This window comes from Mesocricetus auratus, unplaced genomic scaffold (genome assembly GCF_017639785.1).
Source record: "Mesocricetus auratus isolate SY011 unplaced genomic scaffold, BCM_Maur_2.0 Super-Scaffold_100042, whole genome shotgun sequence".
Lineage (NCBI taxonomy): Eukaryota > Metazoa > Chordata > Mammalia > Rodentia > Cricetidae > Mesocricetus > Mesocricetus auratus.
In genome coordinates this window covers 6,938,106-6,957,118 of record NW_024429219.1, presented here as the reverse complement: position 1 = coordinate 6,957,118, position 19,013 = coordinate 6,938,106, and the positions used below count along the sequence as shown (strand labels likewise).

General features: G+C 46.1%; 1 protein-coding gene across 5 annotated transcripts in view; it reads right to left on the bottom strand.

The window, feature by feature from the left end:
- Positions 1-19,013, bottom strand: part of Ube4b (ubiquitination factor E4B) — a 101,993-nt gene that overhangs the window by 45,292 nt on the left and 37,688 nt on the right. Inside the window, exons 3-8 of one of the 5 annotated variants that reach the window (XM_013120007.3) lie at positions 15,949-16,084; positions 14,146-14,233; positions 12,845-12,989; positions 10,727-10,955; positions 9,687-10,298; positions 1,225-1,366 (exon numbers count right to left, since the gene is read on the bottom strand). In XM_013120007.3, the coding sequence (XP_012975461.1) occupies positions 1,225-1,366; positions 9,687-10,298; positions 10,727-10,955; positions 12,845-12,989; positions 14,146-14,233; positions 15,949-16,084 (1,352 nt within the window). Of the gene's footprint in view, positions 1-1,224; positions 1,367-3,033; positions 3,208-9,686; positions 10,299-10,726; positions 10,959-12,844; positions 12,990-14,145; positions 14,234-15,948; positions 16,085-19,013 lie in introns of all 5 variants that reach the window. The other 4 variants (XM_013120006.3, XM_021232539.2, XM_013120008.3 and 1 more) reach the window with 4 other exon arrangements.

Sequence of the window (19,013 nt, the reverse complement as noted above, 5' to 3'; positions counted from 1 at the left end):
CTTTTTGGGGGGTGTTACACCATGCTTTGAGGCAGGGTCTTTTATACCATAACCTAGGTTGGTTTCAAACTCACAGCAATCCTCCTGTCCCAGACGACCAGAGTGCAGAACTGATGAGGGTGTACCACACCTACCTAGCATTTCTTTGATTTTGCTAAGATTAGGGACATACCTGAAGAGGCCACCACAACTTTGAATCTACCATGGGGCAACTGATTTCTTTAGTGGGACTAGAATTAGACCGAGAACCATGAATGAGAAGATAAGGAATGAGATGGTGCTGGGCATAGTGATGCATGCCATTGATCCCAGTTGCCAGAGGCAAGCAGGTCTCTGTGAGTTCATACAGAGCTACATAGTTGAGACTCCATGGGGGGGGGGGTAACACTTCTTAGGTTTAGTATAGTCCTGCAGCTTGTTATTTTATAATTCTGACAATGATAGCTCAGAGGGTCACCACTTACTCATGCATGGCTGATCGGATTCACTAAGCAATGGTGAAAATCCAAGCCCATGGTCTAATTACACGTTCTGCAATCCACAGCATGGATTTGGATGTTTTCATAATGATTATATCAGGCAACTGGCATTATTGATTCAATATAAACATGCTCCTTGAAGGCGCCCATGCCACAGGCTTGGCAGCAAGCTGATGGGCCTTGTAGGGGTGAGGGGCCCAGGGCTGTGGCTCCAGCTTCAGCAATGTGCTGACTGTTAGGCTGGCGAGTGAGGTCTCCCAAAAGGAAGTTGGTCAGAGTGTGACTGAGTAGGATAGCTCATCTGGGACTCTTCCTCTGTTTTGGTTTGCTTCCTGGCCACCATGACAAGAGCAATGTGGCTGTCCACCATGATGATGTTCACCACATCCCCAAAACAACACTCAGCTGATTATGTGTGCGAGCAAAACACACTTTTCTTCCTTGAAGGTTCCTGAGTATTTTGTCCTAGCAATGGAAAACTGACAATTATGAGCAATTACCAGGAGCATGTGTGACACAGGCAACACCCGTCTAAAGGACAGACAAAGGAAAGGACTCTGGGGCCAAGGCTCTCAGACTCGTGACGTGAGCTCTGTGGTCACGGACAGGTCCTAAGCTGCCAGCACACTGCCTGGTCCCAACAGCCGCTCCATCACTCCTGACTAATGCACAGACAACTTCTCCTTGGCAAGCACACACGACACAACAGGCTTTCTTTCTTTCCAGTCAGTCCACCTCCCATTACCTTTGGTGCTTTTTTTTCTTCTATTCCAACTCGGTCAAAGCACTCGATGAGGTAGTTCAGCATGTCTGTCTCCTTGCAGGGTTCAATGGTGAAATGATCACTGTATGAATCCCAGTTACTTGCTCCGCCAGAGGCTCCCAAACTTTGGACAAGAGAAAAAACATTGACAATGCTTACCTCTTCTCGACCATCTTCATGGAGAAACTTGTCACTCTGCAGCAGAAAGCCTGTTAGGAGCCCTGCATCCACGGCGAAGCACAAACACCCATGCAGCCAGACTGGAGTTAACTCATGTTTTATCTGCTCCCAGCCCAACCAGTGGTCGCTTGTAAACCTATTCTAGCCTGTCAATGGGGCTGGGCCTTTCTGGGGGTGGCAACTTAAATCTGAAGGAGTTGGAATTGTTGCTGACTACTGAGCAGCTAGAAACAGCTACAGGCTCCAAAGTCAAATCTAGCAGCATCCCTTGGGCAGACATGAGCGGCCAGACAGTGGACATTCTCAGATACTATCTCTCACCCTCAGAATGTCTACACAGACCTGAACAGACTTTGCTCAGCACTGACAACAGGCCGGAACTTACACAAAATGCCAAGGCAGAAGGAGACATGAATGTTTCTGCTATTAAAATTTCAAATGAATAAGGAAGAAACAAAATAAACAAAGGTCGTTCACAAGGAGTAAGATGCTGTCATTCTGAGTTTGTTACCTGCACTGTTCTGAACCTCCACATCACCAGCAGGGGGCAGTGTGACACAGTCATTTATAATGACTATTACCAAACAAAGGCCAAACATCACACTGGTTAGGTTCAAGGATATGGAGTAAAGCCGAGGTTAACCTTGAACAGACTCAAACCAAACTGGGTGTTTAACTGCCACACTCATCTGTTCTATACAAAGATTACAAAGAGATTAAGACAGAGGAAGAAGCAAAGGCATTTAAAATAAACAGAGTTAGCAAAAATGTCACATATCACTTAAGGAAGATGATAAGGGAGGAAGCATACCAGGACTCTGATAGACACAGCTAGCTCTCCTTCATCCTCACACAGACAAAGCGGAGGACCTAAAAGGCCCAAAACTGAGATAGCAACAATATGCTATACACCCTGAGGTGTACTGGCATGGAGAGGAACTCCTCAGAGCAGGCGTGAGATGAAAGCAGGGTGTGGAAATAACTTGGGGCACAGGAAGACGTTTATAAAGCAAAGGCTTTCAGCTGAGAGTCCAACAAACCCGAATATTATAACGTAGAACCCAGTTTGATAAAAACTTTAAAAGAAGGGAGGAATGAGGCCAAGGGGCAGTCCAGATGAAAGGAAAGGGCAGGCCTCTGGGCTGCAGGGCGGGGCGCCTCACTAGACCCAGGACAAAGGCAGCCTGGGGACCTGAAGGAGTGGGAGTTTATGAGCAAGGCAGCAGTGAGTTTTTGGTGCGCCTTAGTCACCCATGGCATGTCTGGTAGGTCCTGACCAGCTAGACAACGGAAACGCGCAACATGAGACAAAACACAGGAGAAACTCTAGCAGCAACAGATGAAGACCTGTCCCTTTGTGCGGAGTGAAGGAGTCCTGGGAATAACCGAGGGACCCCTGTCTACCCACAGCAACCTCAGTTTATCTGTGACCCCCAGTTATGTTCACTGCACAATCCAAAGACGAGCTTTGCAGCAGCTCTCACAGATGTCAGTGAAAACACACACTCAGGGTTTAAATTGAAAATTTTAAACTATTTTCCCCATAAGTCCACATTTCAAACATTTTCTGAAATTAAAAAAAAGGTACATTTGCTACCAACAGCTCCTTACCAGCTGCAAGCAGTCAGTATGATGCAATCCCAGACTAGCACGTGATCCTGTGCCTGAGGAAACGCAGCATGCACGGTGCTGGTGCATGCAACTGCAGCTGCGTCACTACACATTGCCAGCAACACACTCCAACTGACATTCACTGTTGCTTCAAACATTTCTACAAGTGTCCCGCTGGAATGTGAAGAGCGACAGGGGACAGGGACATTAGCATACACCTGTAATCCCAGCATTCAGATGGCAGAGGTTCCTAGCAGTCTTGGACAACATAAAAGCAGCTAAGAATGTATCAAGGGATTTCCAAAGATGTTTCATGAATCAGACAGCCAATTAGCTGGTTTACATCAGAAGAAAGAAGTGAGATGAACCTTACCCCAGCACAGAAATATGCAGAAGACCCTGTGTCTATCAGTATGGTGCTTGATGTGCCCGAGACAACCATGACCTCAGGGTTACTCTCATCAACACGGAGAGTCAGTGGTCAAGATGAGTGTAAAGATTCTCAATGCATTCAGAGAATGAATATAGCACCAAAAGAGAAAGTAGTGTAATTATATACCTGGATTCATGACATCACTAAACACAAAAATATTTAGGCGAGGTTCAGTGGTCTGGACCTTTAGTCCTGACTGTTTGGAAGGCTGAAGAGAGAGGATAGATGGCATCCTGGAGTTGAAACCCAGCACCAACAACACAGTAGATTCCCCCTCCACCACACTAAATAACTCACTTTTATTACTAAAAGGTGGTGGTTTATAATTCTTTCAGAACTCTGGCATTCTAAAACCTGGAAACATCCCATATTTAGTTACAAGGACAACTTAAAAACTTCCAGCACCATTTAAGAAGCTGTAGGTCATTTTCTGACAACTGAATTAATCAGGTAATCATCACACATGACAGGAATGTAGCAGAATGCTCTAAAAACAATGAAAATATTTTTGAAGAAAATAATACATGCTCCATATCCAGACAGACTGAATTACACTTCAAATGCACAAACACCTGCTTCTAATTATTTTTTTTTCATTTTTCGAAACAGGGTTTCTCTGTATTGTTTTGAAGGCTGGCCTCGAACTCAAGAGATCCGCCTGCCTCTGGGATTAAAGGCATGCACCACCTGCTTCTTAAAGGGCTCATTCACTTCCTTCTTGAATGGAAAATCATTTTCCCATTTACTAAGCTGCGAGCATGTGTGCGTGCATGCGGTCACCACTGAGCACTATTCCTCAGGAGCATGGGGAGTTCTTAGAGCAACGTGGAGGCAAGTGCAGAGAGCAGCGGTTAGTGCCCAGGCTGGGGAGGGGCCAAGAGGGAGATGGAAACTTCCTCTTGGATGCTCTTCCCACGCTGCACCCTCTAACAAACCTCAGTGCGCACATCAACCAGCTGTTAATATTCCCTTCTCTGCTCATCATCTTCACTGGGATAACTGGGCAAACAGGTAAGAATGCAAGCAAAATAAAGCATCAATTTGAAGTTACCACGTTACAAGAAACACTGAGAACGCTTTCCTGGTGGTGTCTGAATCACAAGGTCTCTTCCCTCACTGCCTCGTCCCTTAGAACAGTTCTTCCCATAGGAGTTTTCCTTCCCTCACTCAATTACACCTGTGCTCCTTTATCTTAAAATTACAATTTATTCATTAAATGTGTGAGTGCATGTGAGTACATGCAGGGGTGTGTGTGTGTGTGTGTGTGTACATGAAACACAGCACCACTAGGGAAGTCAGAAGAGATCTTCAGAAGTCAGCTCTCTCCTTTTCTCCTTCCACTGGTCCTTTGCCAGAGTAGGATGCTCTTGAGGTGAAGCACTCCACCCCCACAATTCCTTACTTGTAAGTCTAGACTCTGCATATGAGAGCCTGGATCCCTATGCTTACTGCAGTGATCTGTAAAGCATGAACTCGGCTGACCCTCAACTCTTGGGGTACTTTCTTTCCTTTCTGTCTTTGAGTTTTAAAGGTTCAGGTGTAAAGGTCGTTCCTTTCGTAGAGGCTGGTTTTCTTGGAAGGCACTTTGCTTCTTAACTGTGTAAGAGTCATAAGGGATTGTTTTCCAGGTTTCTTTCTTTCCTTCCTTCCTTCCTTCCTTCCTTTTTACTTATTTGGTTGTTTGAGACAACCTGGCTGTCCTGGAACTCTCTCTGTAAACCAGACTGAACTCAATTCAAGAGACCCACCTGCCTTTGCCTTCTGAGGTGCTGGGATTACAAGTGTGCGCCACCATGCTCGGTTTCGCTCTTAATGTGATCATTACTGTTACATAGAAAAATGATTCATTTTCCTGAACCCTGCCACCTCGCGGAAAGTGCAGACCTCCAGACCTCTATGGTGAGCTAGTGGTAAGCTACATCCTCTGACATTCAGACAGGCTTTACATGTACAATAGACTTCATAGTTTTCTAAGATAAAAAGAAGGCTCCATGGCTAAAGGCATTGGCTGTTCCTGCAGATGACCCAGATTTGGTTCCCAGCACCGACAACGGCTGCTTAAAATCATCTGTAAGTCCAGGATATCCAAGAACATCTACATGTTTGTGGTACACACACAAACACTCAGGCACATATACATACACATAAAACAATAAATGAATATAGCGTTCAAAAGGTACAGAATCAGGCTGGAGCAATGGCTCAGTGATTAAGGAGCTGTTATTAAAGAGGACCTGAGTTCAATGCCTAGCACCCTTATGTCAGTTAACAACTGTTGGGAGCACAACACAAAGATCTTAGAGAAACCAGGAATGCTAAGCACACAGGATTGTCTTTCCAGGGGGAAAGATGAAAATACCCATTCTTCCCTCCAGAAAGCTGAGACTGGACGTGATTCACAGCCTGGTGATCTGTATCATCTGCTGGGCCTGGCCGCAACAAGCTCTAAAAAAACAGGACTAGGGATGGCTAGAATCAAAATGACACAACCAAAGGCTCCTCCAGGTTCCGACAACCAGGACCAGGGGTGGCTAACAGACCAAATGACCTCTATAGTATCTGCATGGCCAAGACTAAGGCAGACCCTTAGGCTCTTATGTTGTAGGATATTTGTGTACTATGTGAAAGGAGAGTCTGACTACATATGGCGTTAAGCATGGGGGGGTCGAATATCCAAACAGGGCCTGGGAAAGTGGTCTCTGGGGTAGGCCCCGTGTATGAAGGCCCAGATCTTTTAAGAGGCCGTGCTGTGAAGCCGAGCACTGAACCACAGCGAACCAGGTAAGAAAGCTGCGGGCACACAGTAAAGCAGCCCAGACCAAGAAAACCTCTAAACAGATACTGTTAAAAAAAAAAAAAAAAAAGTGGGAGCCAGGCGTTGATGGCGCATGCCTTTAATCCCAGCACTCGGGAGGCAGAGGCAGGCGGATCTCTGTGAGTTCGAGGTCAGCCTGGTCTACAAGAGCTAGTTCCAGGACAGCCTCCAAAGCCACAAAGAAACCCTGTCTCGAAAAACCAAAAAAAAAAAACTGTGATTGGTTTAATAAAGAGATGAACAGCCAATAGCCAGGCAGAAGGTATAGGTGGGACTCCTCCTTAGAGAGAAGCTTATGAGAAGATAATGGAAGCTGGCAGAGGAGACGCCAAAGACACATAGAGGGAGTCTGACACACAGAATGAAAGGTAAAAGTCACATGTAGATTATATAGAAATGGGTTAATTTAAATCATAAGAACTAGTTAGTAACGAGCCCAAGCTAGGGCCTAGCTTTTGTAATTAATAACAAGTCTCCGTGTGTTTTTTGTTTTTTGTTTGTTTTGTTTTGCTTTTTTGTGAGCCTACAGGGACTCCTCAAACAACTGTCTGTAACTCCAGACCCAGAGGATCCAAGGGCACCAGGCAGGCACCAATGTCATACATACAGACAGGTACAGGCAAAAGAGCCTACCCATGAAATAAAATAAACTTAAAAAAAAAATCAAATCTCCTACACTTCTTCCTTTCTTAGTTATAACCCATCTACTTACTTGTTGCATTATTACTCTGGCCAACAATCCAATATCATAGCAGGAGGATTGAGTTACAGGACATCCTCAGTTACATAAAGTATCCTATAGATAACTCAAAGCAAAACAGATGAACTCCTTTTATAAAGCATGGCAAGTCATTCCTATGGGTGGCTCGCCACTCAACAAATTAATGAGTTCTTTTGCTATCTCTTGCTGCTCTGACACCCATGTAGTTTCAAGTTCCGTTTAGTGTTACATGTTCTGGGACCATCTTTGTCCACTTTATCTGGTATCTATTAGTAATATTTTTAAATGATTTATTTATTTTTGTTTTGTATGCATTGTTGTTTTGCCTGCCTACATGTCTGTGTGAGGGTTTCACGTCCCCTAGTACTAGAACTACAGACAGCTATGAGAGGCCATGTGGGTGCTGGGAACTGAACCCGGGACCTCAGGAAGAGCACCCAGTGCTCTTAACTGCTAATCCATCTCTCCAGCCCTCTGTCAGTAATCTACAATTAGACTACCGAACAGATAGTCGAGGATCTACTAGTCACCTACAATTAGATACCTGACGGACAATCTAGATCATCTCATCTCAGTGTGGCAAAAGAAGGTTATGCAAGTGTTGGTAAGGATAGAATCTTCTGAACCTAAAGACAGTTGTCCCTTCAGCACAGGAACAGAAAGGACACAAAGACTCCCAGCAGGAAGATGACTAGTAAAGAAGCAGAGCAGACACAGAAGAACAAAGGGTCAGAAACAGTGCAGTGGGAAGGTGCAGAATGTGGGCTCTGACTCTGGCTTTGAGTCCACGTCCCAGCAAATAGAGCAGAGGCACAATGCTGGGCGACGGACGTCAACCCACCAGGACAGACAGCAGCTAGCACAGAGCCTGGATCTCAGGTGAAGTCAAATGCCAGGAATCTAGGAAGAGGCATTAGTAAAAGCAGCATGTGACTTAAAGAATTAAAACACGGCTCCCACGGAAAACTCAAGGCAAGCGCATTAGAAGTGCTTTCACCACGTATGGAAAGCCATTCCTGTGGATGTCTGCCTTGTGAGCTGTAGACACACGAGACTTTGCAGGCATGAGAAAGACACTATTTATTCTCTTTGGGGAATGTTTACTTGGAAAATGGTAATAAAATATTCAACCTAATATAAACACCAACCTTTTGGAATCAATATCCAACGACATTCTTCTCTCTCTTCACGAGCTGTCAGGGTTTATCAAGTGTACCTAGCTCCTTCTGCAGTCTCTATTTATAGTTTGAAGTTATTTGTGAGCAGTGCTGGGCACAAATACCAACTGGGCCCAGAGGGAAGTTCAGGAAGAGAGCAAAGTTGTTAAGGCAATGAAAGAGTCAGAGGCGTTACTTTATTTGTGTGCTCAAATCATGTAGAAACCAAGCGCTTTTAACTCAGTTTTCAGGAGGAACATTCAGTTGGACGCTGCTTCACTGAGACACAGGAGATGTTCAAGGAGACTCAAAGTCAGATATAAGAGAGAATCCCAGTTACACTGGACAGCATGACCCACACATTTGTCCACATTGCCCAGACAGAACCTGATGGAAGGGATGGACACACACACCGAAACCGCAGTGCCATTCCTAAACACCTGCATTCCATGCAACCAAGCTCACGATGGCTAACTGGGGCCCCTAGTTTCCTTCCTAAGGGTGGGTGAACTTAAGGACGAGTGGTAGCTCATCTTTCTGTCACTTCATCCCAGGGTAAGGTCCTCACACCAGCGCACACTTGCTGGCCTTCCTCACTGAACACTGCCCTGTGTGGATGGAAAGCAGGGCTCACTACAGTTAGTTCCTAAGCACCTAGAGCACATGCAGGGGTGAGACTCCACTCTTCTGATACCTGGACCCAAACTGGACACAAGAAAAATCATCACCACCACCACCACCTTCATCATCATCATCATCATCATCACCATCATCATCATCTTCTTCTCCATCTTCTTCATCACTACTGTCCCCAGAGAGTGCGAGGAAGAGGAAGGAGAAAGGATTGTCGTACATACTACCACAACAAAAGCAAAAAAGGTCATCAGGGAACAAAGGAAACGAGAGGGAGAGAGACGCTGCTGCATCGCTGTCATTTAAAATAAGCCTTACACTTAAGCTGTACTGACATGCAGAGACACAAGTCCCTGAATTACAGAAACAGGCGAGTACATTTGAGAAAGGGAGGGTCACGGACTCAGGGCTGCTGCTGCTGCTGCTGCTTTCTGAGAGACTGAAATTGCATGCAATCAGACGTCAAGGCATAAAGGCATGCCTCACAGAAAGAGCAGACACTGCCCCAGTCCAAAAAGTCATCCTGTGAGCCCCAGTTCTCAAATGCAACACTGACCACAGTCTCTGAGGTTCATTTATAATGAGGGACCCATGAGCTAGGTTGCCAAAAATGCAATTCTTTGGTTTTTCTGCAGATGACAGGAAGTGTGATGATAAGGAAGGGAAGACAGGAGCGCACAACACTGCGATCTTCACTTTCTAGTGGATAAAACCCTGGTAGGTCACGGAAGCAGGGCACACGCCCACCAGAGAGCTAACGAGCAACACAGGTTAAGACCCAATGACTCCCAGAATTCAACTGAGGTCAGTGTCACACAGCAGTTCTTTTCAAACAGTGTTAATTTTCTTTCCCTGCACTGCAAACACACACGCAGCTCTCCTACAAATAAATACCTAGGAGAGATCCGCAGGGAGGAGGGACGTCTGCTGGCAGCACTGGGCGAGGCGGGTGGGAAGGCGGGGCCCCTGCTGCGGGGCCTCTGTCTGGAGGAGCTGGCAGGTACTGCTCGGGGACTACTTGGGCGGGCAGGGAAGCCTGGGGAGTTAGCCAGAATGGAGGACCGTGGGGTGGGGCAAGTCGAAGACCCCCATGGGTGTGTGACAGTATAGGGCCTATACCTTGGGGATGTGGGCTGGCTTCCAGCCACAGCTCCAGAAGCTACAGTGTAAGGGCTGAGGGATGTGGAAGGTACAATGACCTGAGGGGCTGTAGAAGGCACAGTCCACTCGGGGACTGCACTGTGAGGGCTGAGTGCTGAGGACACAGCCTGCTCGGAGACTGCGCTGTGAGGGCTGAGGGATGTGGAAGGCACAGCCCACTGGGGGGCAGCGCTGTGAGGGCTGAGGGCTGAGGACACAGCCCGCTGGGGGGCTGTACTCTGAGGGCTGAGGGCTGAGGACACAGCCCCCTGGGGAGCTGCGTGGGAAGGTGAGGCAAAGGATGGATTCAGCACGGGCACAAAGCTCCAGAACCTGGCAGAAGGAGCAGGGCTAGTGTCATAAAGGCTAAATTAGTTGAAAAAGGGAGGAAAGAAGAGAAAAATCAAAGAAAAACTTGAGATAACTAAAAATGGATAATGTCAGATTTAAAGGGTAATACAATCATATTACAAATTCTAAAAGATTAAGTAGGTAAGCATTTCAAAAAGGGCCAGAATCTAATTGTTCCATTCATATGGAGGTGTCATGACCCCTTTCAAAGATTAACATAGCTCACAGTCATGTGTGTCTAAGATTTAACCTGCCAACAACGTACCCACAGAAGGCTAAGAAATTCAGTCAAGAAAGGGTAACACCACCTCCAATGATCACAGCCACCCTCTCCCCTCATACAAAAGACACCATAATGTCGATGACACAGATCAGCCCTGTGGAGTGGCACTCCTGAACACTGTTTCACTACGAGAGAGATGTGCAAAGAGGATCACACTTACCTAGACAACGAGCCGGCACTGAAGGAGCCCAAGTTGCAGAACATGGGGCTTGTTCCTGAACTGGAGCCGGGGTTCAGCGCGAGACTTCTGTCAGGTGAGCGAGCTGCCGTGGCAATGGGCTGGGACGTGGCCGTCAGACTCGCAAATGGGTTTTCATCTCGCGTCTGAGTGGACATCATCAGCACTTCCATGAGAATCTGACCAATCAGATCCTTAAAATCAGAGAACACTGCTGGGAAGACAGAGGGAAAGCAGGTTACTCATGGATCTTCATTTACACAGTCCTCTAGTAAGCCAAACAGAACCAGAGTAAGTCTGCCTGATACCCTGAATAGGATTCTCAACAGTAAAAGGATATTAGCTGAAAACCCAAAAATTGTCCGGGTGTTCTTCCCAGGAACTTTTCTTTTAAAATTATTTCCCATTTATTCGTGTCTGGGTGTGTCTGTGCACATGTGTGCCCATGTTTGTGTCAGAGGACAACTTTCAGAAGGTCTTTCCATCCACCATGTGAGCTCTGGAGAAAGCACTCAGGCCATCGGGCTTAGGGGTACAGATCTCTATCTACCCACGGAGCCTTCTTGTCGGTTCAGTCCATAGTCATTTCCAAGTCTGGGCAAACATACCATAACTGTATAAAGGAAACACTGGAGGAAACTGAGCAAAGCTTGTGCAGAAGCTCCTTGTGCTCTCTTTTTTCTCTATCCAAAAATTAAATTTTATTTGAACCAAGTTAAGAGTTCAGTCAGGGAGCTACGCTGATAGTTATTTACTGTAAAAACTAACCAGTCCCTTCTAGAATTGCCCTTGCCATACTACGACAAATAGCAAGGCTAGTGCCTCTTGGACAGCACACACTTCACAGCAAGTCAGTACAAGCTCCAAAGGCTCTAGGAAGGGCTCCACACTCAGTCACCATCTGGTTTCTGGAGCAGCTTCCAGCTTCTTTCTTGTTCTTCACAGCTGTTGATCTTGAGATACATTAACTAAAGCCCTGTTCCATGTCCATTTCACCTAGATCGTTAACGATTAGCATTGATGTGTACAAGGAAGTCATGGGACCCTTACAGCCCAAGAGTGAGAGCATGGCGTGGCAAGTCTTTAAAACCTATAGCCACTCGGCTTTTCCCAGCCAGAGTTACTAACATGAGAAACCTACCCACCTTCCAGGGACACAGGGCTTCCAGGTCCCCCAGAAGACAGGCAGGATGGTAAGGGAACAGTAACCACGCTAACAGTGATGGTCTTGGTGGAAACGTAACGATTGAGCACTCTTTCACACAAAACACCTTCCTAAAGATGGGTATCAATGAGTAAAAAGGCAAACGATCACACAGTCTAGACAGCTGTGTTCCAGTGATGTGCAAAGTCAGCACATGTCTACCTCTCCTCTCTGCAAGGGGTTCAACAGCGAGCCACAGCGCCAATAACACAGCATCCCGCAAATACTTTTAAGTATAGTTCAACACAGCTAACCTCTTAAATAGAATCCTAGGAAGACAACAAATTGTAACTATATCCTATTTTGCTAAGTAATTCCACTTGGCTATCTACACATCACTTGGTAAGCACTGAGAGCTTAAAATGGCAAGTGACCTATAATAAGAGCTCTCCTCAACTATGCCTGAGGTCAGGATGCTACAGATGCAGCTGGTGATTGTCTGAGTCCCAAGGCCACCCAAGACAGTGAAAACCATTCATATACATACATACATACATACGTATACATAGTTTCCTTCTGTAGAAATCACATATGGGGATGGGGAGATAATTCGGCAGTCAGTTTGCCACTCTTCAAGAGGGCCCGACTTTGTTCCCCACACCCACACAGGGTGCCTCATAAGAATCTTTAACTCCACCAGGGGACGGACATGATGTACAATACACATGAACATAAACATAAATAACAACAAATTTAGCAATAAGATCGGTGGAAACAGAAGAAAGTGAGCATACAGCTGTGTCCCCAGCAGAAGCAGCGCCCCACACGCACGCACAACACACACACACACACACACACACTGCACGCACACACTGCACAAGGACAGAGACCCGCTGACCCTCACATCCCTCACAAATGCAGGTGCCCTGAGAAAACACCCCCGACAAAGAGCCCACCTTCTTTTGGGTTCTCTTTAAACTGTGCAGAAAGAGAAGAAAGGAAGATGACGTCTCTGTCCCGGTCCTTCCAGGAGACACGGAAGATCTTACAGACCAGCTGTAAGGCCTGCTCTTCAGACACTTCAGGACCTGAAGAAGGCTCCTAGTGGGAAGATTGGAGAGTTAATCTGCAGAAGGACAAAGGGCTGAAGACATTTGTTCCAATTTAACTCATTTATTAGCATGCTGGGTGGCACATGTCTGGAAGCAGAGGCAGACGGATCACCATGAACACAAGGCCAGCCCGTCTCCACAAAACAAGCTTCAAGCCATCCAGAGTCACACGTAAGATTTTGTGGGCTGGGGACCTCAGTTACAAAATCAAGGTCTCACTAAGCTGTGGTCATCATTCATGGGAGAACATGTCTGAACAAAGTCATTATGAGGAATCAGCAGGAAAAATGAGGCACAGGATGTGCCTACATCATCTGCCTGCTGTGTGAGCACTGAAGACCAGCTTAGTGCCCGTATGTAGTCACGTTCCTTGAAGGATGTTTACAAATGTTAGCGTGTCTCACTAGCTTTCATGACAGGAGTACTATCTCATGTAAAACCATAAAGAAATACATGAATAGAGACTGCAACACAAGGAGGCTATGGTCTAACTAACAACCATCATGATGTCACCAGAGTGGTTCTGTGAACTTCCTGAACAGAATTTGGTGTACTAACCTATGCCACACATGACACCCACATCCACACCCAAAAGAAGAACCAAAGCTCGGGTGAAAACAGATAGAATGACTGCATCAAGTTTGTACTTGTTTAATTCAGAATATAGCCAAAGATATAATGATCTGCTGTCTCCGTAAAGGCCCACAAAAATTAAATTTCACTGACAAAAAATATGGACAGTCGTGGTGGCACGTCTTTAATCCCCACAACAAACAAACAGACAGACAGCCCAGGATGACCAGGGCTATACAGCAAAATTCTACCTCAAAAAAACCCAAACAAAACAAGAAGCATGGATCCAAGCCGAGCAGAATGGCGGGATTTTACTGTATGAAAGGGCTGCATTACGTTGCCTCTAAGAAGAAAGACCAAAGCTGGGATGGAGGTGGGCGTCTTTAAGGTGCAGACACGTGAACTGACAGTCCCATGTCAGCTTGGACTATGTGGTTACAACTTTGGGGACACAGAGGGGGCGAGGATAACGATTCCTCAAAAGGAAAACACTACCCATACAGACACATGCCACCTAGCAGTCTGCAGATAGCAGCCGGGGAACAGAGCACGGCAGTGTCCTCTTTACTAACCTTGTCACTCAGGCTCCTTTTCTCTCTTCGGTCGTTCTCATCCACTTCCATATTTTCAATTCCCGAATCCACGTCCACCTGGGACATGCTTTAAGTACAAAGGACAAACAAGGCTTTCATCTTTTCTAAAACTCCCAGTTTCAAAGCTGTGACGAACTTTAAACTATCAATTAACATTTGTCAGGAAAGAAAAATCACATTGCTTCCCCTTCTCATCCTGCAAATCTAAGAGCCCCTCATGGACTGGCATAGAAGCATCCACTGTATGTGCTGGAACTGTTTTTTTCCCAAGGTATTGTTTCCTTGGGCTCACTTTCAAAAACTAAGGTATCAGCAGAGTGGATTTTCAGGAACGCTATTTTTATACAATGCATGCTGCAAGCACAGCCTGCTTACATTAAGTGATTGTCCAGCACCATGTACTAAATCACACAGCACTTTCACATTGACAAGAATGCTCTTTTATCATGCGTCTCATTTTCACAAATATGTGGTATTTGGGGTACTACTCGATCTGCCCCATAGACAGCCATTCTGTCTCAATAACTAAACCATCTCAACACGTCTTGCTTTGAAGCCCCCATGCCTTGCTCTAGCTCTGAATACATACAAATTTCCACTATGATTTCCCCTTGACAGGTATTTCAGTTTTCAAATGAGGGTAATTTATTAAGTTCTATGCTAATTTTCTGGATTAATATACAAGTCAAAACCCATGACCCTTGTGTGTCTGACTCTTAACTTTCTGCCTGGTGAAACATAAAGTTCAATGCTGTCCAATCAGATGAAGCTCACTAGCTGTGTTGCTTAATGGACGCTTACTCTCGTTCATTCTCTCCTTGATCTATTTCTGGCTAAAAGAGGCATGTGTGACGCCCTTTAGGATGGTTGTATAAATGGCAATTGCTTCCTAGCAACCCCCTAAGCGCTTACTGACATTGTCTTACTAAGTGTGCCCATATTGGGACTGTCACAGCTGCTGCTAAACTCATAATTACAGAATGCTTCCTTCTAGTCACTGAATTGGGTTACAAGACAGTCCGTGGTTTTCCTTTACCTCCAAAAGTTTCAGAGGTGTGCAAGTCACAAGCTTGAACTACATGCTGGTGAGCAGCATGGTGAAAGCCTGTACCTGCTCCAATGTGCCCAGAAGTACAGTGTATGCTATGGCTCATCAGTCATTTGGTAGCTTGGTAACCAAGCTCATAGTCAAGGTGCTGCCACACTTGTCTTCAAGTGACTCACACTTTACTCAGCACTGGCCCCAAAGGCAAGAGTGGTGACATTACGGGAGCACCCGGGCATAGGACATGGCAACAAAGACAGCCCTGCCTCTACATGGAGGGCTGCGGAGGGAGACCCTGTCTCAACAAGCTCACCTGCTTGCTATGGCTTTCCAACATTTCAAAGCCATCTAATCTTTTTGTGTCTGTTTCTCACACTGGTGTCATTGTTTACACACTGAGATTTGTTCACATGTAACATGTTTATCATGAAGCCCTTCCGCTTAACCACCCATACCTTATGTCTCCTAGAAGACTCAAGTTTTGTAGAATGGTGCCACCTGCTTATAGCTGCTGAGCCATCTCTCTAGCTCATAAAAGACACATGACACAGACAACTATATAAGGAATATTTCATTCAGAACAGAAAAACTTCAAGTGAAGAATGGAATTTGGATTCGGTTTGATAAGGACATGGGTCATTGTGTTGTCATTTCAGTCATTTCAGACTACTAGAGACTAAAGAGTGCGGCTTCTCCTTCCTCTAAGTAAAGGAGCAATAATGGTGGTATCAAGTCACCTTTTCTCACAGGAGACACCATCGATATCCATGCTCTGGGAACGGGAGAGGGACTGAGACTGTGTCTCAAGGCTGTTGGACGGCGAGCTGCTGAGAGAGCTGACTCCTTCGCTGCTCTGGCTCCGATGGGCAACTCCTACACAGGAGAGGTGAGACAGAGAAAGACCCACGTCACGATGCTAGCCCAAGAGTAAAGGCAACAGCAAAATACACACCCTGATGATGCTTAGCAACAAGTATTCCTGTCTGATGACCCTGGAAGTGTCACCAGGAGATCATGATCCATCATCGTGCATCAGGTACGGTCAGTCATGGCACCACACCGGATGCCTGGAATGACTCAGCAGTTCTGACTGCGCCCTCAACAAACTGACAGCACAGCAAAGTTTTAGTGCGGGAGGGAGGGAGGGAGGGAGGGAGGGAGGGAGGGAGGGAGGGAGGGAGGGAGGGAGGGAGGGAGGGAGCCCATTCATGTGTGCTGCCTGGAGGTCAGAGGACGGAACGCAGGTGTCCCCAGTCAGCCATCTCACCGATCCAATAGTACAGAAAAATCCTGAAATGCACTGGAAAGAAGATACATTAATAGACTGACTCGCAAAAAAGCCAGCAACAAATATCAATGGCAGAATCCAGATGGTGTGGGTGCATGTGTTTGTGGCCAGTCTTTTGACTTCAAGACAAAACTAAAACTCCCCAGCATGCTGAAAATGCAGCTTGGGTTCACTGTTCCATCTTGACAGTACGGTTCCAATCATTTTTTATTTTGGTTTTTGAAGACTGGGTTTCTCTGTGTAGCAGCCCTGGCTGTCCTGGAACTCACTCTGTAGACCAGGCTGGCACCTGTCTCTGCCTCCCAAGTGCCGGTATTAAAGGCGTGCGCCACCAACAACTGGCATAACTCATGATCCTCCTGCCTCTGCCTCCTTTAGAGAATCCTACCGGCAAGCTCCACCGCAACCAGCTCCCCCATTATGGATGGAATATGCTAGAGAAAATAAAGAGTTGACACCGCACTTGTCCCCACAGAGCTTATGGTGGTATGAAACCAGCATAGGGTCAGAGGGACAGAGGGACAGACTACTTCTCAGAGAACTTTGCTCATCACTGTCTTAAAAATTATGTTTGTTATATAACTTTAAAAATCACCTTAGCCATGTGTGGTGGTGCACGCCTCTAATCCCAGCACTAGGGAGGCAGAAGCAGGAGAATCTCTGAGTTTGAGGCCATTGTGTCTATAGAGTGAGTTCCAGGACAGCCAAGACTACACAGAGAAACAGGCACTGTTCCAAAACCAAAAAAAAAAAAAGCAAAGGACTCGAAAATGTTGTTAAGCAAGCATTTACAGTACTTACCACTGGAACACTTAGCCAGTGGGGGCGAGCATGAGAGAGCCATCTTAGTGCCCTAAGAAAGAGGCCATCTCCAGTGTCCCATCACAAAACCTCACTCACTCCTCGACGTAACTTGAAACTCATACCAACTCATTAAAACTAGTGCAAGATTCACAAAAGACATGAGAAACCATTCACTGTTCCTAACAAGACCCAAGTAAAATACACAATGACGCCTCCAAAAAAAAAAAAACAAAAAATGTTTTCTAACCTACACACACACACACACACACACACACACACACACACACACACACACACACACACCACAAATAAATAAATGGAGGGATGAATAAATACCAGGAACTGACAAAAGGAATCACAAAACCTTTAACAACAAGCAACTAAAAAGTAATTTAGACTTGGGAGGCAGAGGTAGATAAATCTGAGTTCAAGTCTAGTCCGGTCTATAGAGCGAGTTCCAGGACAGCCAGGGCTACACAGAGAAACCCTGTCTGGAAAATCTTTACAAGGGGAGGGGGCTGTCTAGCAGATAGGGGACGGACTGAACAGATGGCCCAGTGGTTAAGAGCTCGTCTAGGGGACCAGAGTTTGATTCTTAGCACCTACATGGAAGCTCACAACCCCCAGCTACTCCAGTTCCAGAAGATGTGATGCCCTCTTCTGGCCTCCACAGCCACCAGACATCTATGACACGCATGCAAATTACACACACACTCACACACATAAAATAATAGAGTATTTTTGTAAAAGAAGACAGGGACATGGGTTGATCTTAAAATCGAGATCTCTGAAGCCACGGGTGGTGGTGCCTGCTGTAATCCTAGCACTCAGGAGGCAGAGGCAAGAGTGTCTAGAGCAGAAAAGGTTAGGTGTGATTCCCACTTGGGATCCCATGGATAGAAAATGGGACTCAGTGACAGTCAGGTGGCTCTCTGGAAGCTGCCTGGCCACTTGGCAAAGTTTTAGGTCAATGAAGCCTATCTTAAAGCAACAGGAAGGTCCCTAAAAATGACATCTGAGTTTATCCTCTTACCATCACACAGATGCGTATGTGTGCTGTGTACGCACACACACGCACGCAAGCACAAGCACACGTGCACACAGATGCACACAGGCTTTGAGAGATACTTTCTAACATTATGGATACAGCATCAAGCAGATGATTTTCATGAACTCTGTAATTTCTCATTTAAGTTTAGTGTGTCACTTTATTATCTGTACAATGATGGGATTAATGGAGAAAGATCACTAGCCCCTCTAGTTCCAGTAAAATTAAAAATGTCCTCTTCTGGTATTTGTGAGTCTGTACACTTGTGTGTATGCACATATAAAAGAAAGATTTCTCCAGGAATTCCTGTGTTCAGTATTGCTCCTTGGCCCTTACAACACCTGCAGGCAAGGTAAGGGAAAGACAGCAGCGCCATGCACAGCTAGTGCCAGACCAGTCTGGGGAGGCTGTCACCGCAGAGATGGCAGGACCATGGAGACAACTAGCATAGACATGCCTGTCACTTACAAGAAATTGACACCTGCTCTGGATTCTCAGGAGGATTGTTGATGTGGCCCCAAAAACAAGTGTGCATGCTAAAAAGAAAGGTTCCAACCAGGAGGAGGCGCTCCAGGGTCTGGGGTTCCACTGCAGCCCTCGGGCCTGGGGGCTTTGTTTGGCCGGGTCTCTGCCTCTAGCCAGATACACCTTTGTTTGCAATC